This window comes from Chlorocebus sabaeus, chromosome 8 (genome assembly GCF_047675955.1).
Source record: "Chlorocebus sabaeus isolate Y175 chromosome 8, mChlSab1.0.hap1, whole genome shotgun sequence".
NCBI lineage: Eukaryota > Metazoa > Chordata > Mammalia > Primates > Cercopithecidae > Chlorocebus > Chlorocebus sabaeus.
In genome coordinates this window covers 80,942,363-80,964,116 of record NC_132911.1, presented here as the reverse complement: position 1 = coordinate 80,964,116, position 21,754 = coordinate 80,942,363, and the positions used below count along the sequence as shown (strand labels likewise).

The 21,754-nt window shown below is 37.5% G+C and overlaps 1 protein-coding gene across 1 annotated transcript; it reads left to right on the top strand.

Annotated features, from left to right (window-relative positions):
• The first annotated feature begins 331 nt into the window (after window positions 1-331).
• Window positions 332-21,414, top strand: PEX2 (peroxisomal biogenesis factor 2). Its single transcript, XM_008000935.3, has 3 exons — window positions 332-512; window positions 14,445-14,588; window positions 16,204-21,414. The coding sequence occupies exons 2-3, from the start codon at window positions 14,552-14,554 to the stop codon at window positions 17,136-17,138; spliced, it is 972 nt and encodes a 323-aa protein (XP_007999126.1). The 5' UTR covers window positions 332-512; window positions 14,445-14,551; the 3' UTR covers window positions 17,139-21,414.
• The last annotated feature ends 340 nt before the right edge of the window (window positions 21,415-21,754 follow it).

Here is a 21,754-nt window from a genome sequence, read left to right as displayed (position 1 = left end):
CGACCCTTGCCAGAGGCCCTTCGCGATGTCCGCAAGCAGAGAAAGCCCGGCTCTCACAAGCCCTGGCTTCCCTTAGGCCCCTTGACACTTGTGCGTCCTCACTTGCGGCCCCTGACCCGGGGCTGACCGGTTCGTGACTCCCCTGCCAATCAGAGACAGAGTTCATCCGGCCAACCGACCAATCACCGCGCGCTGGTGTCCGCTTCGGCTTTTCGTCCCTTCGGCCCTTCGGTTCTTCGGCTTGTCGGCGTTCGCGGCTGTTTGGCCATCCCGGGCCTTCCGCAGCGCCGCTGAAGCGCAGTGCTCGTTGGTGTAACTTTTTCTTTTTCTTTTTCCTTTTTTTTTTTTTTTTTTTTTTTTTTTTTAAAGCCACTTCCGGCTCCTGCGTCGCTCCGGAAGCCTGCTAGTTCCGGAAGCCTTGGTAATCCAGATTCTGCTAGGAAAAGACAAGCTTTCCAGAGAATGTTTCAGAGAAAGTTACGTGGAGCGTGGGCGTTTCGCAGACTCCTAAGGTCAGTGTCTGCCCCAGAGAGCCGGAGTGCAAACCCGAGGTCTTGTTTTCAGCTGGGAGGTCGTGGAGTTTCACGACCCTGTAATTGTCGCCGATTGCTTTTTTCCCCTGTTTATTGGCTTCCTATCTTCCTGGAAGAGGCAAATCAAAGCTTCTGAATGTCGGGAAAGGCAGTGAAGCAAACCTAAATTCCAAAAGATGTTTTTAGGATCGCGCCATTAAAAATAAACACACAGCTGCAGTTGAGCCCCTCTACATTCCACGTAGTGACTTAAGAGACGAACTTTGAAATCTTTTTCTCTCACTTGGCGGTTGTGAGGATATTGACCTCTTATAAACGGCTTTATAAAGAATTGAGGATCCAAGCTTTACTTAATATCTGAAAGTTCATGTAAAGTGTTATATGTGGTACAAAAAATTTGAGTATACTTAGTTTTCTAACATTGTCGAAAGGGCACGTAAAAGCAGTTTGATTTTCTTATGGGGGAAGAGATAATGAAAAGTTTCTGATAAAATTGCTTGCTATGAATTAGTTATATTTCACATTGTTTTTTGATAAGAAGTCTGAATGTGAGAAACGTTTACTTTTTTTTTCTGGGTTCTTAAAAATCGTTATTGAGGTACCATTTTCCACATTTCCCACATTTAGTGAAAGGGCTTTTAGCAAGATGAGCAAGACTTGAACGTTCAAGTCTAACACATTCTTTTAAACTTCCATGATGCCCCTCGCAAATATTTTATCTTGAAGTTTCGGACAATTAGATGATACTGGGGCGCTCTCAACACCACAGCTTGTAGTCTAAACACCTTCCCCTAAAGTGTTACCTTTACTTAATCCTGAACAGAGTGAACTTGAGTTGACTCTTTTAACTTATCTGATCTCACCTATATTATTAATTACTTGTTTCCAGAAAGATTACAGTTGAGTGATCTTGAGCCAGGAAGATATTTGAAAGAACTATTTACAGAATTAAAAAAACAAACAAACAAAAACCCTTCATATTTTTTCTTAAAAAAAAATATAAGTAACAGGACATGGAGTGAATACTAGACTATCAGACTACAGAGTATTAGACTAAATCAAGAGAGTTGGATTCTAGTCCTGACTCTGATTGCCTTTGTACAGTTTTATCTCTTGGCCGTATTCTTATTTTTAGAAATTAGTGTTAGTACTCGGGCTGGGGTTTTAAAACTGTTCCATAGGAGAACTTGTGTAGAAATTTTCTGGAGCCATGCAGGGAGAGACAAAGCAAGCCCACCCTCAGGTTTGTTTTAACAAGAGCAGCTATTTATGTGTTCCACTTGAATAACAAGGTTCTTGTTAAGAAGATTAAATTTGTATCTTAAACGAGATGATCTACCTTTTCTTCTAGCAGTAAAATTCTGTTTGTTTTTTTTTTTTTTTTTTTTTTGGATATTCATTTGTAGTCAATGTACATTTATTTATTACAGTTTTTAAAAATAATATATTCACAGCTAATTTATTTCTAAAAGCTACAAATATGTCCCTACTCTGTTTCAATTTATTTTATAAATACAAATTTGAAAGTTTTCTTTATGATCAAAATTAGAATTTATTATTCTGTCTTCCTCATATCCTTTTATTTTAGTCATAAAATTTTGCGTATATTTGATGCGCATAATGATTCTTACCGTAGGGAGGACAAATATTTTCCATTTTACATATTTGGTAGCTGAACGTTAAAGGTATTAGCAGGCTTGCTCATCATCACATCGATTAAAAGTTCTCAGTCTTAGCCCCATGTTTTTCTCACAACATCAAATAATTGTAAATTTCTTTCCCTCTTGTACACCGTCCACATGCTCAGGTTCCTATAGCACAAGGAAAATGTGTGAATATGCACAATCGTTATTTCTGGCCAGAAGTTCTCTCTTGAATTTTCATTTTTTTCCTCTTTTGATGATCTGAGTTGGACCACCTAGAAGCAACTTGGATGTTGTCTATACCTCTTTTCTGTGAAGTGATAACAGTTTGTAAATGTTTCATGTTCCTTTTCCCTTCCTTTGGAATGTACAAGAAACCTCAGGAGAAAAGCCCTAAATTGCTCCATTTGCCCTGTGTCTGTAATCCTGCTCTTTAAAACCCAGCCCTGTGGTTTCTTTACATGGAAGTGGAGGCAAGGAAGGGATGTGTAGTATCCTCTGCCCTTCTCCGTGTGGGATATTAATCTTCTTCCTAACATATTCACATCTATACAACAAAAATACCTTGTTCTATGTTGCTTCTTACTCAATTTAATATATTTTCTTTTTATCAGAGATCTCTCTTCTTACTGCCTGTCAATAAGATGAGATCAAATTCCGTCCAAGTTATCTTTTCTTTCTTCTTACTAGTAAAACAAAAACCAAGAACTTCAGTGTAATTTTATTTTGATGATTCCTAACCACTTTTCTTTTTTTTGAGATGGAGTCTGGCTCTGTTGCCCAGACTGGAGTGCAGTGGCATGATCTCAGCTCACTGTAGCCTCCACCTCCCAAGTTCAAGCAATTCTCCTGCCTCAGCCTCCTGAGTAGCTGGGATTACAGGCGCGTGCCACCATACCCGGCTAATTTTTGTATTTTTAGTAGAGACAGGATTTCACCATGTTTGCCAGACTGGTGTTGAACTCCTGACCTCAGGCTATCTGCCCACCTCGGCCCACTTGTCTTTTAGTGTTAGATGAATGAGTTGGCATTGCCTCTACCTTGCGTGTATGTGTTCATAATAGTTAATGTTCACACCTTGGGTTTTTCACTAATCTATTCCCTTTGTTCAGATTTGACATGGTCCTTAAAATGGTCCTTTGACCACATGTATAGAGAGGCAGGGAGAGGGAATGTAGACAAGATACATCCCAAGTAACAAGGAAAACTGTACCTCATTCCTTTAATTTCTTTCCCCATCTACAGTCCTGACAGCTTGACTGGCAGTCTGGTCTTTTGAATGTGATCTTGAAAGGAAAAAAGATTTCTTTTGAGTTCTGTGGGATTAAATTTGATCCAAGCTTAGCAAATATCCATTCCACTAAGTGTATTTTGTATGTGCTACAGTTTTTCTAATGTTTACCATAAATTTACTAATTACCAGCTTGACTTAGAAGGGTTGTTAATCTTCTCAAGCCTTAATTTTTGTCTTCTTAAAATGGAGATGATAATATTGTACTTACTGTGTTGTAAGATTAAATGAAATAAAGAATGTAAAGAAAAGTTATAGTGCCTTGTACATGATATATATCACATGGTAGTTCCTCCTATTCCATTGCTAATGGCTGTTTATTCCTTTGGGGATATTTCCACATTCTCTTGTACCATAAAATGTGCAATTAAATGTTTGTTTCAGTTATTTTCAAGTCATTTAGAATTCTTAAGCAATTAGATTCTAAAGCCTGGTTTTTAAATTTATAGAGTATTTAAAGATCTAGCTGCTCATACATTTCATGTGTGTCTTGTTTGTTCATAGTCGCACTAGTATTTTTCCCATAGTTTATGCCTATACTCTTAGTACTTGGCCTCTTTAAGGTAGCCCCATCTGTGTGACCTGTGTTACCATCCTAAACTTCTGGGTCCATCACCACGTTGTCAGTATAGGACACTGGTTTAGAGCTGGTTCTGCCCCCTCTGGTCATGGGATTTTACACAAGTCATCTAATCTCTTTGTGCCTTAATTTTCTTGTTTTAGAATAGAATTAATAACAGAACATCTTTGTTAGTATTATAAGGATTAAATGATTTAATATTTAAACTTGTACCTAGTAATTAGTTATAGTAGTCACTTGTTAGCATTCAGTAACTGCTAAGTGTTATGTGTTTTCTCTGGTTGTAAACAAGTTCATTGGGATTGTCTTCCTTAGTGGTTCACTGTTACTCTCTATGAATACTGTCTCTGTCTCCTGTGTCCTGCTCTGATTTCTCTATTCCTCATGTCCTATATTGCTCTTTTGCAGTTAGAAATAGCTGTTCTTTTATTTTTTTCCCTTTCCCTTCCAAGATTTCCTAAAACAGTTTATATAAGGATTCTAGATAGGTAGGTACATTTACAGTTGCTTTTTTTTTTTTTTTTTTTTTTTTTTTTAACCAGTGAAGAGTGTAGTGTAATAAAATGACTTGTCTAGAGTCACACAATGTGTTAGTGAACCTGGGTTAGAATACATACCTAATCAGAGGCAGTTTAACTCTGCTTTCCCCAATATTCGCTTCAGCATCTGTTCTTTATTTTCACAATAAGCATTCTCAGACTCAGAAGTATCAGGTTTCTGAAAGGAAAAAAAAAATACGAGTGCCATACTGTTATCTTAAAAACATACTTATAAAGCTAGGCCCAAGTATTGGAAATTCTTTCCTAAGGTTTTAAAAAAGTATTTTGTGCTAGTTTTAGATACTTGAATAACTATATTGTATATGAGATAAGTAAGGCACTCAGTTGATTGTGTAAGACTCAATATAGTCTTGAGTTGTATTGAGTTTTCTCTTCTCCCCAAATGGGGAAAACAAAAGTATTTTCCCCTCTTCTAGGGCAGGTTACTTAACCATTGTTCATATTTTTGAGAAATATGTGTAACTTTGAAGTTTATCTTTCAGATACATTTTAGAAGTGTTTTGTCATGTACCCACTACCACTTCAAAAAGAAAAATCCTATTTGGATTTTGATGAGGCAATGTTAGTTGAAGTTAAAAGTAATTTAGATGTCTATTGGACACAACACAGTTTTAAAATTTCACATATCTTGGCTATACCCAAATGAGCACAACTGGGATTTACAACATCAGATGTCTATAAACTATTAAAACTTAGTTTATGTATGATGAAAGAGAAGAACAAGAAAGTAGTGACAAGGCACTTAGCAAGTCTGTGGCAAAAGTGGGATTTGAACTTAGAGTTGTTAGGCCTGTTCACAGTGCCAGAGGTCACAGTGTTCTAATGGGCTTCAACCATAGCCTTTTTTCTTTTGCCCATATTTGAAATGTGTTCTGGGAATCGGTGTCCAGTTAAATCCCTCTTTGATGCATGTCCCATTTATTAGTATTGATTTCAATACAGTGGACAGTAAATCTATCTGACTATACAAAGGAAATAAAATGGTAGGTTATAGGTTCAAAACTTAAGATGTCTAGTCATAGAATTTTATTCATATAACCTCATAATACGAAATGCTAAGTTTAACATTTTCAGAAAGAGGAAACAATGAATGTGGTCTCATCCACTTTGATTGCTAGAACATTTAAGATAGTATGGCAGTGACATTTTCATTCTAAAACTTAGTTTATTATTGTGGAGATGGAAAAGAGTAGCCTGGCAGGGGGTGCATGAGTGGGTATGACACCATAGAGATTACTTGAAGATCGCATGTTTCTGCTGACAAAGTTTACAGGACTGTAAATTTAAATGCAGAATTTTTGTAGGCAGTATGCATTGACAAATATGCCTAATGGTAATACATCTAATACTGAGAGTCTTGGAACAGGTCAATAATAATGTGTGTATTGATAGCAGCGATGTAGGAGATGTTACATGGTATTATAGCTAAAATCCATGTTATCCCCTTAATCATAATTACGTTAATATTGACAGGCCCTTGACAATACCCACATTATTATTGATAGATTTCTGTCAATAACATGTTTTTAAAGAAAATATATTCATTCATAATTTGTACTAGACTCAATAAAACTATAAAATAGATCCTGAAAAATTCCTTCTTCCTCAGTGAGATACAGTCACTTGTTTAGTTTTTGGAATGTGATATAGATGGCAAAGTTTTTATTTTGGAGTATGAAAAACATAAAAGGAAAGCATGAGTTATTTAAGGGATAAGGTTATATATTGCTGATCTTAGTAAATAATTTTTAGTTGTCTTTTTCTGTGAAAGAAAAGCAGTGTGACATGTTTAGTGATAAAATGTCAGCAGGAGACCCTTTTAATAGTTCTTAGTACTAGATCATTTTGTCTTAAACATATTTATGTGACAAGTTAATCACACTAACTATAGTAGATGCTATAGTTTTTATCTGGTCTTGATTTTGCCTTACGCATCTTTTTCACATATCCTTAACATGGTAGAATCCTTCACTAAACACTAAGATTATTTAGTGCCAATTATAATTTTAGTTACATATTTTTATATATCTCTTTACATAACGAATAAATGTATCTCTCCCCTCCCCTGGGTTAGCATTTTGGAATCTTAAAGTTAGTATAGTTTGAGAGTTGCAGGAGTGGGTGACTGGTAGGATTGTGTATGAAAAGATAGAATAGAAAAAAGCGTTGTTTGTTTTGGCATTTTGGAAAAATCAATTAGAATTAAATTTAATGGTGGTGGTTTCAATTCAAAGCAATTCCTACTTTTTTAAAAAAGGAGTTAGCTTGTAATTTTTAAAAATATTCAAGTTTGAGCTTACATTTATGAAACTAAATACTAATTTACAATAACCAATAATATAGAAATTGTTAAACTTACTTAAATTCTTGAAAGTAAAGTCAAAATAGACTTACCAGTGGTTGGGCATGGGTATTGGCAATCCTTGTAACAGAAGTCAGGAAAGTACTAATTTACCAAAAGCATTGGGAATTTTTGACCCAAAAATGTGAAGGGATAGTATAGTCTTCTTCTTGATTTCCATGATTCTTAAGTAAGTTAAATTACTTTGACTTTTCCAGGAAGTTGTTAGCATCATAGGTAGGCCCCTGAATTGTTGCAGGAATCCTATAAATCAGGTCTCCCAGAACGGCAGTTTTTCTTTTCTTCAGTTTTATTGAACTCTGCCATCAGATTAATCTTTTGAAATTTATATCCCATTGTGTCTCTTCTCTTCAATGATTATTCATGCCTGCAGAATCAATACAATTTCCTTAACACAGGTTCTTTTTACAATGTGGCTAGGTCGACACTTCAGTGAGTCTCTCCTGCTGGCCTGCTTGGTCATGGCAGATGACTTGTCTGCTTCCAGATAACAGATGTAGCCACACTGACGGGACTTAAATAACCAAGGATGAAGCTCATGCTGCAACCTGTCTCCATATGTCCCAGCTAGGCTATGGTCAGGAGCTTGCACATATCTGGGCTTTCACACAACCTGTTCCCTTACCTTACATACCATTTTTCTCTTTTCTGCCTGGGAAGTTTTGTGATCCTTTATAATGTTTTTATGTTTTGGGATCCATTCTTCACTTCAGAGATCAATGGCCAGTCCTGATTTTCTATGTCTTTTAAAATGCTTGAATAAAAAGAAGTTAGCTGACAGTTAAATATTTAGATTGAATCTCTGGTACCTAGGAGAATGCCTTGTATTTGGTAGGTGTCCAGTGTATATTGGTTATATTGAGTAACCATTTGTCAGAGAATTAGAATTCACTAAAACACAAACAGCTTACCCTATATTGGGAATAATTTTATGTGATATAAAGTCGTTTGTGGCATTTGTGCTTCATACCTATTATAACAAATGTTGTACCGCTGTAGAGGGAAGAAGATTCCATAATTGGGTTAGTTGAATTTCTAGTTATTTTGGTTTCATCATTTTCTTCTACTCCTTGGCTGCCCTTTTCTAGAGAGTATTCTAGAATAGCTGTACCTACCAGAAAGAGGGGGTGGGGTGGGAGTTCATGCGATGAGGAAGAACTGAATGTAATGTGCTGGTGATGAACACAAGTTTGTGGGCTTGTGTTGGACTGCCTGTACCATGTTCTGTGCAGCAAAGCACCCTAGCGTCAAGTATTATAAGTGTGCATTCATGAGGTTTCTTTATTTTAAGATAACAGGCACAGCTGTGTTGATGGGGCTAAATAATCATGGGAGCAGGTCATGTGGGAACCCATCTCTTTTCTCAATCCACACTGTGTCATATCCTTTCAGACAAGGTGGAAGTTAAGTGGACAATGAGTTCCACTGAACCATATCTCTGCCCACTCCTGCCTGGCCCCTCCCACATGCACACAGAAGGGTGACATCATGTTCGTGGTTTAACTGCCACAATTTATGTCTTAACGATGTCAATATTTCCTGGAAAAACATTTTGATACAGGTTGTTTGAGGCATTACTATGACTAATAGTGAAGGTTTCAGTTTTTTGAAATGAGATTTGCCAAAATTAGTTTGGGGCGTGTTACTTTTCATGCCCATCCCTAGCCAAAGCAACAATAATGTAATAAATAATACTGCTTTATGGCTTCCAAACCACTTTCATAACATTATCTGGTTTAATCTCAACAACTTTGTGAGGTAGCTGTTATTTCCAACTTTTAGGAGAAGAATCCGAGGCTAATGAATTTTTTTAAGATCACATAGCAAGTAAGTGGCAGAGCTAGAACTTGAGCCCAGGCCTGTTTGATTTTAAATCTGCTTTTTCCACTCTATGACAGATGCCTAAAGAAGAATGTAGAGCCTGGGAGAAGTATTCCACTTTAATGAACTATGATGTGTAATAGACAGTGTCTGTTCTATGTTTACAGCTAAAAGAAGTCACAAAAATGACTAAAATGTTGGAAAATAAAACCTAAAACAAAAAATAGAGAAATTATTCATCTGGAGGAGCAAAGGCTGAAGAACAGTTTAATAATAGTCTTTTGGTCTATTAAAGAGTCTTACGTAGGGAGGAGAGCAAGCCCAGCTGTTCCTAATCTACACTGAGGCCAGGCCTGGGGAGAAAAAGAAGAAAGAAAAAAATGTTAAACTGTAACAGAAGGGATAAGAAAGAATTTTTTGATAATAAGTGTTGTTAAATATTGTATTGGTTAAAGACTGTTTAGGTCTCCTTTTCTGGCAGTCATTAAAAATTCCTATTTTTACTGAATGTTTTTAAGTGTGATTCCTCCAAAAACAAGAGACTTGAAATATATGATTCTTCTGAGAAACCACTCCCTCTGACCAGTTGCTCACTAAATATCACTAAGGAACCTGAGGAAGAGATGCAGTTATGCTGTGCTTATCAAGAGGGTACATTCTGAGAAACACATAGTTTGATGATTTCATCACTGTGCGAACATCATAGAGTGTACTTACACAAGCCTAGTTGGTATAGCCTAGTTCATACCTCATTATATTTTACTGTGCTTTCTTCTGGTTTGCAGATACTGCTTTTAAAATTAAAGGTTTTGTAGCAAACCTGAGTCAATCAAGTCTATCTGCACAGTTTTTTCCAACAGCATGTACTCAACTTTGTGTCTCTGTGTAACATTTAGGTAATTCTTGCAATATTTCAGACTTTTTTTTTATTATGATATTCGTAATGGTGACCTGTGATCAGTGATCTTTGTTATTACTATTGTAACTGTTCTGGGGCACCAGGAACTGTATCCATATAAGATGGTGAACTTAATAAATATTCTGGGGCACCAAGAACTATTTCCATATAAGATGATGAACTTATATTCTGGGGCACATGGTAGAATCCTTCATTAAACACTAAGAACTGGTATCTATATAAGATGGTGAACTTAATAAATATTCTGGGGCACCAAGAACTGTTTCCGTATGAGATGGTGAACTTATATTCTGGGGCACATGGTAGAATCCTTCATTAAACACTAAGAACTGGTATCCATATACGATGGTGAACTTAATAAATATTGTGTGTTCTGACTGTTCGACCGACTTGCCTATTCCCTGAGACACAACAGTGTTGAAATTAGGCCAATTAAAATAAGCCTACAAAAGCCTACAATGGCCCTTTCACTTGAACAAGTGTTCAAGTGAAAGGAAGAATTGTACATCTCTCACTTTAAATCAAAATCTAGCAGTGATTAAGCTTAGTGAGGAACCCATATCAGAAGCCAACAGAGGACAAAAGATAGACCTCTTACACCAAACAGCCAAGTTGTGAATGCAAAGGAAAAGTTCTTGAAGGAAATTAATAGTGCTCCTCCAGGGAACACATGAATTAAAGAAAGTAAACAGCCTTGTTGCTGATGATGTGGAAAAAGTTTTAGTGGTCTAGATAGAAGATCAAACCAGCCACAAAATTCCCTTAAGCCGAAGCCTAATCCAGAGCAAGTTCCTAACTCTCTTCAATTCTTTAAGACAGAGAGGTGAGAAATCTGCAGAAGAAGAGGTGGAAGCTAGCAGAGGTTGGTTCATGAGATTTAAGGAAATAACCATCTTTTATAATATAAACATGCAAGCTGAAGCAGCAAATGCTGACATCAGAGCTGCAGCAAGTTATCCAGAAGCTCTAGCTAAATAATTGATGAAGGTGGCTAGGCTAGACAATATATTTTCAAGGTAGACAAAAGCCTTATGTTGGAAGAAAATGCCATGTAACACTTTGATAGCTAGAGAGGAGAAGCCAATATGTGGCTTCAGAGCTTTAAAGGACAGACTGACTCTCCTGTTGGGGGCTAATGTAGCTGGTAGCTTTTAAGTTGAAGCCAGTGCTTATTTACCATTCTAAAAATTCGAAGACCCTTAAGAATTACGCTAGAACTGCTCTGCCTGTACTTTATAAATAAAAAAAACAAAGCCTGGATGACAGCACATCTGTTTGCAGCATGGTTTACTGAATACTTTAAGCACACAGGTGAGACCTGCTCAAAAAAAAGTATTTCAAAATATTGCTGCTCATCGATGTGCACCTTAGTCACCCAGGAGCTCTGACGAAGATGTACAAGGAGATTAATGTTTTCATGCCTGCTATTACAGCATTCATTCTGCACCCTGTGGATCAAGGAGTAATTTTGACTTTTATATATTATTTTTTAAGAACTACATTTCATAAGGCTGTAGTTGCCAATAGCAGTTTCTCTGATGGATCTGGGCAAAGTAAATTGAAAACCTTCTGGAAAAGATTCACCATTCTGTGTACCATTAAGAACATGATTCATGAGAGGTCAACATATCGACATGAACAGGAGTTTGTAAGAAGTTGATTCTAACCATTGTGGATGACTTTGAGGAGTTCAAGACTTCAGTGGAGGAAATAACTACAGATGTGGTAGAAACAGCAAGAGAACTAGAATTAGAGTGGAGCCTAAAGATGTGACTGATTTGCTACAATCTCATAAAAGAACTTGAATCAATGAGTTGCTCCCCCTCCTTTTTTTTTTTTGAAACGAAGATCATGCTCTGTCACTCAGGCTGGTGTACAATAGCACAGTCAGCTCACTGCAGCCTCTCAGTCTGGGCTCAAGCAACTCTCCTGCCTCAGCCTCCCCTTAGTAGCTAGGACTACAGATGCATGCCAGCATGCCTGGCTTTTTTTTTTTTTTTTTTTTTAATTTTTGTAGAGACAGTGTCTCCCTATGTTGCCCAGCAATCCTCCCTTGGCCTCCCAGAGGTCTGGAGTTATAGGCATGAGCCTATAACTGCACCCAGTGAGTTGCTTCTTATGGATAAACAAAGAAAGTGGTTTCTTAAGATGGAGTCTACACTTGGGGAAATGCTGTAAACATTGTTGAAAAGATAGCAAAGGATTTAGAATAGCCCATAAACTTAATTGATAAAGCAGTGACAGGGTTTGAGACTATTTACTGCAATTTTGAAAGAAGGTTTACTCTTGGTAAAATGCTGTCCTTTAGAAAGCTTCGCATGCTACAGAGAAATCTTTCATGAAATGAGTCAATCCATGCAGCAAACTTTGTTGTTGTCATAAGATATTGCTACAACCACCCCAGCCTTCAGCAGTCATCACCCTGATCAGTCAGCCGGCATTAACATCAAGGCAGGACCCTCCACTATCAAAAAGATTATAACTCACTGAGGGCTCAGGTGGTTGTTAGCATTTTTTAGCAATCAAGTAATTTTTAATTAAGGTATGTACATTGTTTTTAAGGCACAGTGCTATTGCACACTTAATTGATTGCAGTATAGTGAAAGTGTAAGTTTTATATGCATTGGAAAACCAAAAAAGTTGTGTAACTTACTTTATTGTGATACTTACTTTATTGCAGTGGTCTGGAACCTAACCTAGAGTGTCTCTGAGGTATGTCTGTTTTATGTGATTCTGATGAACTCACAAGTTTGAAAACCACTAGACTAGAGGAACAGAGACCACAGGACTGTGATGGTGAAGACCACAGTTTAGACGGATTAAAAGTCCAGAGATATATGTATCTTTATCATAGGCAAATATATGTTCGCAGTTAAAAACTAACAGAATAAGATTATGTTGTTACAAAGAAAGTTGAATGTGTTACACATAGACAAGATCTATCTTGTTTTGAATCACTGCCTTCTTGATTTTAGCACTTACATAGATCAAGTAGATTTAAAATAGATTAGTTTTACCAGAGGGGCATCAGACTTCTAAAATTCTACCTAGACTTTTTCTGTCGTATTTATATAACTGCCTACTGAACTTTTCCACTTAGATGTCTCATAGGAGCCTCAGATCTTTAACATTGCATGTATTTATTATCTTTCTGTTCAAACCTGTATTGCCTCATGGATTTCTTGTTTCAGGGACTTGGATCCCTATCACTCAATTACTTAAGTCAGTTTTTCTTGGCTTATTTCTCTCCAGATAGTGTCACTTCTACCACCTTATCGCTTTCAAAGATACCCTTTTCTCTCTATCACCACTGATACTTTCCTAATTTAGACCATCATTAGTTTCTCACCAGATCATTTTAACAACCTGTTAACTAGTCTCTATGTTTCCAGTCTTTTCTCTCAGCCTCGAATCCATTCTTTCCTCAGGGTGGTCAGAACAAACAGTCTAAAATGTAAATCTTATTAGTTCTTTGCATACAACTATTGAGGGCTTCCCATTACCTTCTTCATAAAATACAGCCTTCTCAGCTTGGCTTCTAGGGCCTTTAGGACCTGTCTCCTGCTTCTTTCCAGCCTTATCTCATCTGTGCACCTCTAGTCCTTAGTACCTACTCTTCCCACCATTGGCAATAATAATCTTACCCTCCTTTACCAGGCTGACATGCTAATACTTCAGGTGGCTGCTTAGGTATTTCCTCTCCCAGGAAGCCTTCTCTGACCTTCTGAAGTATAGTTGTAACCATAGTGCCCTGAATTTTCCCTTGCAGATCACTGATCGCACCTTATTGTAATCACCTGTTTATTTTATATAGCACACCCTTACTTTTCTCTCTCGTTCCACAGTAGACTATAGGCTCCACAAGGGTTGAGACAGTGTCTGTTGTACCATTATATCACTAGTTCTCACATTAACAGGTAAATAACAGATGCACAATAAACATGTTGAAATTAGTGAAATTAGTAATAATCATCTTTCTGGATATGGTAATTTGAAATAATTTTAAAGGGTAATGGATGGAAATTTATATTTTCTATCCTTCACACATCACAGACTTTCATCCTATTCATTTATTCATTTATCTAGTGCTTGTAGAGTGCCTTCTGTGTACCAGGAACTGAGATAGTTGTTCTGATTCAACTGTAATAAGGCTCAAATAATCTTTACAACAGTGCTTATCCTCTAGTGGAGGAAATAAACAATTTATAAGTAGTTTACGTATAGTAGATAGAGGCCAAGAAAGAGAAAGAATAGCGTGCCAAGGGAACAACTCGATGGGCAGCTACCCAAATTTGAAGTCAGAAGGAAGTGATGTCTGAGCCAGTACTTAAAAACTTAGTATGAGTTTTCAGTTAAAGATTGGAAACAGACTGTTCCACACAAAGGGGAAGGACAGTGAAGTCTACTGGTGAACAAAAGAAGGGTACTTTTTGACTGGATATGATGCGTAAAGAAGGAAAGCAAGCTGGGAGTGGATTTGGGGAGGTTTGTGTTTTAGAACATTGGCATTGTGGGGAATGCACTGAAGGAGGCAGAAGGTAAGGTAGACCAATTTGTTGGAATCCATGAGAGAGGAGAGCAGCCAGAATTCAGGAAAAGGTTTGCGGGGGATAGGGAGTGACAGATGGATTAGGAAAAATTTTGGACCACGTATCAACAGTCCTTGGCAATGGATTTGATTTGTAGAGTGAGGAAAGGGAACTACCTTTCTAACTTTATTCTTTTTTGTGTGTAGCTTCTGGCAAGTATGAGGCAAGGGTTTCACAGAAGAACTTGGAGCAAAAATTCCCACTGCCATAGCTATAGGCTGTCCAGTCTTGAGGGAGCTGCAGGAACGGGAAAATGGTGAGATCTGCCCAGAAGATCATTGGCATTTATGGTGAGAAGCATTCCTGTTGTATATCTGGTTTGAGAGAAAAATAGCACCAAACAACCTGTTATTCAGTGATCACTTTTATTTCCTGGACTTGAACTTGTTAAACATGTAGTCTTCTGCCACTAAGTCTTCTAGGATGCATGGGTAAATTTAGAACTTCCCTCTTGAAAACATCTTCGGTTGTCAAAGATACTCCCAATTTCAAGAAGTACAAGTTTATTTTACCTTCTAATAAATTGTGTTTATCTTTTTTTTACTAAAAATCATAACAGAATAGAATGGGAAAAGACTTTGAAGGCTGTTTTATCTCCAGCCCTTTGTTTTATCAGTGAAGAAACCAAGGCATAGGTCAGGGTCGGGGAAATGACTTGTCGAAGAATACATGACCAGAGCGTGGCAGTGAGCTCCGGCAGGATCCATGCCTCCTTCAATAACTGTTCTTTCTGTTAGTGTATTGGCCTTTTAAAGGCCTAGACATGATAACGAAGCCCAGTGTGGTGATAGCCCATTTTAATTTTTTTGTGTTTTTTTTTTTTTTTTCCCTAGCTTTATTGGAGTATAATTGGCAAGTAAAAATGGTATATATTCAAAGTGTGCAATGTAATGGTGTTTTTTTTTTTTTTGTCATGGGTGGATTTGCCAGTTAATAATATTTAAAGTATCTGAACTGGTCTGTATACTGGATTATAGCAGTGACTTGGTGTTTTAATTATATCAGCTTGCACATAATACGTATATGGGTATTGAATCAGTAATATATGTATAGTGAATCAGTAAGCTGTACCTAGCTAACCATTAATCAGCTCTTACATTTCATTTAAGTTTTTTTGCCTTTAGCACCAATTTGTTTCCTTAGTGTATTTATGACATTATTGTGGTATATATTTTTATATCATAGCTTTCTTAGAGTACTGTATGATGTATACATTTTTAGTATGTTAATAATGATATTTCTGCATTCTTGTTCCCTCATACTAAGATTTAGTACTATATATTTTCTGCAATAGTGTGATAGAATAGTAACCATGTATTGTTCTTTTATTTTTCTTTTTAACTTCCTTTACACATATAAAATGTATTTGAGAAAGAGTAAATTTCTTGCTGAAAAATAACACCTTTGGAGTCAGTAGAAGTGCTGGAAAATAAACTGAGGTCTTGACTTAACCATCTATTGAAATGTTCTATATAGTTGTTGTATTTATTACCTTCCAATGTCTCTTCATTAGTCATGTTATTCAGCCTCCTTTCTGTTAACTTCAGGATTTTAGTATTTCCCTGCTAGAATATCTGACCAAAGAGTATTGCTTAGAAGTATATTTGTGGAAAGAGGGTACAGGTTTTGTTTTGTTTTGTTTTGTTATTTCTTTGATGAGGAGGGCCAAGAAAAAAGAAAAAGAAATTAATTTTAAAAAGGCAGGGGGAGAAAGAAAGGCTCTGAGAGACGAGACAGAAGTTTCAAGTAAGAAGTGATTATCCGCTGTACTGTTTTAGACTACTGAAAGGCTCATCTCTTATGTATCCTGTGTAATTTGTGTATGACAGTTTCCAGGCATAAGTTGAGGGGGTTGTACAAGATTGCAACTCTTTGTTAATGTTCTTCAATTGTATTTTTTCCTAGAGACCTTCAGAGAAGACATGGCTTCCAGAAAAGAGAATGCAAAGAGTGCAAACAGAGTGCTAAGAATAAGCCAGTTGGATGCGCTTGAACTAAACAAGGCCCTGGAGCAGCTAGTTTGGTCCCAGTTTACTCAGTGCTTTCATGGATTTAAACCTGGGCTATTAGCTCGCTTTGAGCCAGAGGTGAAAGCGTGCTTATGGCTTTTCTTGTGGAGATTCACCATCTACTCCAAAAATGCCACAGTGGGACAGTCAGTTTTGAATATTCAGTACAAAAATGATTTTTCCCCTAACCTGAGATATCAGCCACCCAGTAAAAATCAAAAAATCTGGTATGCTGTTTGTACAATTGGTGGGAGGTGGTTAGAAGAACGATGCTATGATTTGTTTCGAAACCGTCATTTAGCATCATTTGGGAAAGTCAAGCAGTGTGTGAATTTTGTGGTTGGACTTTTGAAATTAGGTGGACTGATTAATTTTTTGATTTTCCTTCAGAGGGGAAAGTTTGCAACTTTGACAGAACGTCTCCTAGGCATTCATTCTGTATTTTGCAAGCCTCAAAACATACGTGAAGTTGGCTTTGAATACATGAATAGGGAACTTCTCTGGCATGGTTTTGCTGAATTTCTGATTTTTCTCTTACCACTTATCAGTGTCCAGAAGTTGAAAGCCAAGCTGTCTTCATGGTGTATCCCTCTTACTGGTGCACCTAATAGTGACAATACATTAGCCACTAGTGGCAAAGAATGCTCTCTTTGTGGAGAGTGGCCCACCATGCCTCACACCATAGGATGTGAGCATATTTTCTGTTATTTCTGTGCTAAGAGTAGTTTCTTATTTGACATGTACTTTACTTGTCCTAAGTGTGGCACAGAAGTGCACAGTCTGCAGCCACTGAAATCAGGAATTGAGATGTCAGAAGTAAATGCTCTTTAGAAACTAAAATTGCTTCCTCTGAGGAAAAAAAATGCACCGTGTTTAAATTCTGAATGTTAGTCATCCTAAGTAAACCATTTATGTATCCTTTATAAGGAATGTGCTGCCTAGCCATTGTGTTCTGCTCCTTTCCAGTCATGACTAAATTCTAATCACTAGAAACCATGTGATTCTAAATATATTATGGAAATGTTATTTAAATCATTGCATTCAATTTTTAATGTCAAGAATAGTGGACAGCTTTTGTCAGGTGACTACTAACAATGCTCCTTCATTTTACTACTTCTTAAAATGAAGTGGGATTCTAAAGATAAACATTTTGGAGACTCTGGGATGAGTGTGCATTTATTTTCAGAGATGACATAATATGATAATGTGACAACTATAAGACTGTTGTTTTAAACCTTAAGACCTGACGCTTCAGTTGCAATTTTTTTTTTTTTTTTTTTTTTTTTTTGAGACGGTGTCCCGCTCTATCACCCAGGCTGGAGTGCAGTGGCGCAATCTCTGCTCACTGCAACCTCCGCCTCCCGGGTTCAAGCAATTCTTCTGCCTCAGCCTCCCAAGTAGCTGGGACTACAGGTGTGTGTCACGATGCCCAGCTAATTTTTGTATTTTTAGTTTCACCGTGTTAGCCAGGATGGTCTCGATCTCCTGACCTTATGGTCTATCCACCTCGGCCTCCCAAAGTGCTGGGATTACAGGCGTGAGCCAGTGCCCGGCCACCTCAGTTGTAACGTTATGCTTTTCTCCGAAGTCAGTTTTTAAGAAGTTCAGTCCTCAACTGTCTGACCCCTCCACAGTTGGCTTTATATTCAGAAAGCAAAAATTACTTAAGGCAACTTGGAAGTGAGGCCTGGGAACAACTGGGGGCAATTAGTACAGCACTATTTACAGGTCTCTTTCTCTTGCCTTTGATTCAGAGCTCTCATTCTCAGTAAATATTGATAGTTTTATTGAAATAAAAGAGGTCTTTAGCATGGTAATAATACAGCAGCGCATATCAAGATAATTCTGTATCGTTCACTCCTTTTCTCTGCATTTTTTTACTTAAAAATAAATTTAGACTCTTAAAATTGTATAGAATTATTAGCTTGAACATTGAATTATCTCAAGTCTTAACTAGAATTTTTTTAAAAAACAGTTTTTAAATGTTTTTAAATAAATGTCTTGCTAGTATGGTGGAAATACACTGCCAGTTCATTTTTCTCTTCATCTTTCATTGAAAAGCACTCAGGTGCCAGGTACTGACGTAGCCATTGGAGGCACAACACTACATTAAGCAAGAAAAAGAAAGTTACCTTCTTGGAGTTTACGTTCTGTGATTGAATGAACTGTAAGTTTAATTTAGATTCAATTTAGTGTAAGATACTGAAGAAGTTTTGTAGTTTGAGTTAAGAGTATTTTACATCTTAAGAGTTTTCCTTCTTTTGCCTCCTGTAATTTTAAAACATTATTGTAGAAAACATCAACAATTCAGGAAAAAATATAAAATCAACTCTCCCACAATTTTTTGAGAGAGATCATCACTATATTTTGCTATATTTGTAGATTTGTTGCACATACATTTCTTATCTACAAAATTAATGAATATGCAATTTTGTTATTTTTGAAAAATAGCATTTTTTCATATGCATAAATATTCTTCAAAAATATTTTAGGGCTGAGCACAATGGCTCATGCCTGTAATCTCAGGTTCCCTATTTAGGGAGGCAGAGCCCAGGAGTTTGAGGTCGTTTCTAAAAAAATAAAAATATATACAAACGTCTTTTTTTTTTTTTTCTTTGGTGAGAAAGGGCCTCACCCAGTCACCCAGGTTGGAGTGCAGTGGTGCGATCATGGCTAACCGCAGCCTTTCCCTCCTGGGCCTCAAGTGATCCTCCCATCTAAGCCTCCCAAGTTGCTGGGACCACAGGCCCATGCCACCATGCCTGGCTAATTTTTTGTAGAGATGTGGTCTCACTTTGTTGCCCAGGCTGGTCTTGAACTTCCGGGCTCAAGCAGTCCTGCTACCCTGGCCTCCCAAAGTCGTGGGATTATCGGCATGAGCCACTGCACCCGGCCATAATATATTTTCAAAAGGCTATGCATATGCCATCATATTCCTATTCCTATTATTATTTAACCACCGTCATAGAGTATTTAGGTGCTTTTCACTTTCTGTTGTGAATAATGCAATGATGAATCTGAGTTCATTAAGTGAAGAGACCAGCTGCACACTACAGGCCCAATCTGGATGTAGGTGCTCAGTTGGTTCTCTTTGAGACAGGCTTTAGCCCTTGGCTCTCATTTTTATGATGCGTCTACATGGCATGAGGGACACAGATCCTGCTAGAATTCAAATCCCACTTGTGTATAACCTAGGGCAATGTGCCACATCTCTGCACATCTGTACATTGTAAGGATTACATGTTTAGTGTAAATAAAGCTCTTAAAACAATACCTGACACATACTAAATAGGATATAATAGTAGTGCTTTCCTTTGCTGTTGTCAGTATTATTCTGAGTCAGTTTCATTCTCACACAGAATGATGGCCACTAGAAACTCAAGGCTTATATTCTGCTAGTTTTCTGATCCCACTGGCATGAGATACTCTTGCCTAATAGTTCCCGCTAAAGTCCAGGAGCTCACTGTTACTGGTCTCCCTTGGATTATGTGCATATTCCTGAACCAACCACTATAGCTAGGGGATGGAAAATACTGTTCCTGGTTACTTAAATGTAGGTGACACTCCTCCCATATACCACATGAACCTAAAGGAGTCCTGGAGGAGGCCGTTCACCACAGGAAACTGAGGTGTTCTTAGAAGAGTGGATGCTGCAAGTATACATATGTAACAAACCTGCACGTTATGCACATGTACCCTACAACTTAAAGTATAATAATAATAAATAAATAAAAAAAAAAAGAAGAGTGGATGTTGGCAGATAGATCTCTACTAGTTAGAGTCTACATTTGCCTTACTCATTTCAAAAGTTCACATGCAGTCTCATTTTACCAGTGATCTAGTTTGATAAGGACGTTCATAAGTAACTGGATGATTCCTCAACATTGCAGATTTGAAAGGATTAAATAAAGTCAACAAAATTTTGTTATATCAACAATTTTGTTATTTTGATAGAGTAACTTCTAAGTGGTTGTTATCCATATTGTCAAAATCTTAGCATGAAAACAGTACTTCACATATATGCTAGCTGATAGACTTGTGAGTATTGGGGGGGGGGGTGGTACTTTTTTCCATAGACCCTAATGCCACTTAGTGAAAATAGATTTTTATTATTTTTCATTTTTATTTAACATCTGCTACCTCTTCTAGGTGATAATCCCCGTGAGTTCAGAGACCATGACTGTTTTGTTCATCACTAGATAGCCAGAGCCTTTTAGTTCTAGTGTGGCAATAGAAATGTTTTATTACTGAATAAACCTAAGGTCACAGATAGGGTTCTGCAGAAGCTGGCACTGAAAGCGGTTTAAAGTACAAGAGATTTTTATGTATAACTCTCAGGGATGCATGCCTGTGAAGGGAAAGAGCAAAGAAGCAGGAATAGGCAGAAGAAATGGGAGTGCTCTAAAGCAGGCCTGAAAAAAGTTGGCCAACCCAGAGGGGAGCTCTGAGCTAGTGTCATCTGTCAGAATGTTTAAATTAGGCCAAAGTAAATAGACCTTTTTACCTACACTTCTATCCGTCACTGGGTGTGGGCAGCTCTGGGAAGGTTGTGATCTCAAGCATGGCAGCTCTGTCACGGAAGCATATCCAGCAACTGGAGGCAGTCCACTGACCACACTCCACAGCTGGGCACTATGTCCATCCTTGCAGAAGGAGCTGGGTGGCATATCTTGGTGTGTACCACATCTAATACTGTCCATTTTTTCCTTTATAGTTTCCTTTTTTTTGTTTTTCTTGCATATAGTACACTTGACAAACAACACACTAATGCCAGGTAGTGTTCAGTTTATAAACAATAGATTTATGACTGACTGACACACCCAGGTGTCTCTTGAGTATCTCTGCCCCACTGCAGATACCAGACTTCCTGGCCAGGTCGCTATGTCAGCCCCCAGGAACTCTATTCAGTCTCTGCCTCTCTGGACCCTGCCAAAAGAATTGCTCTACCTCTGGTGCAACTGTTTCTACTCCCCAGCAGCCTCCAGGCCCAAACTTTAGGAAAACTGGGTGGGATTTAGCAACATGATATGTTTCCATGTTAGCCTCAAGTAGGTAACCATCGGTTATAAATGTTCTTCCTTGGGAAAATAAAAACATTTACCCTTAACATTTTTGTTTTCTCTCCCATGCACTTGCTCTCAAATCAAGCTTGCTACTTTTGTATTTAAAGTACCCAAGCAACTTCAGTGATCATATCTAAATTACTCAGATATCAATCAGAGCTCCCATAAGGTATGTCCTACTACTTTGCTCTCAGCTCCCCTGCTTTCAGTATTTAGTGACTGGATTTGGGACAAGTTTATTTAACTTCTTTAAGATTCAATTTGTTCACCTATGAAATGGACATTCAGTGATGTCTACCTCTTAGAATTCTAATGGGAATTAAATAAAGCATTCTCTCAAAAAATATCTGTTGAGCCCTTGCAAATATTCTTTTTCTGTACTCA

Excerpts from the sequence above, each read along its gene's own strand:
- PEX2 (XM_008000935.3), top strand. The coding sequence starts at position 14,552 with ATGGTGAGATCTGCCCAGAAGATCATTGGCATTTATG. Across the intron at positions 14,589-16,203 it reads GAAGATCATTGGCATTTATG|AGACCTTCAGAGAAGACATG; the intron begins GTGAGAAGCATT and ends ATTTTTTCCTAG.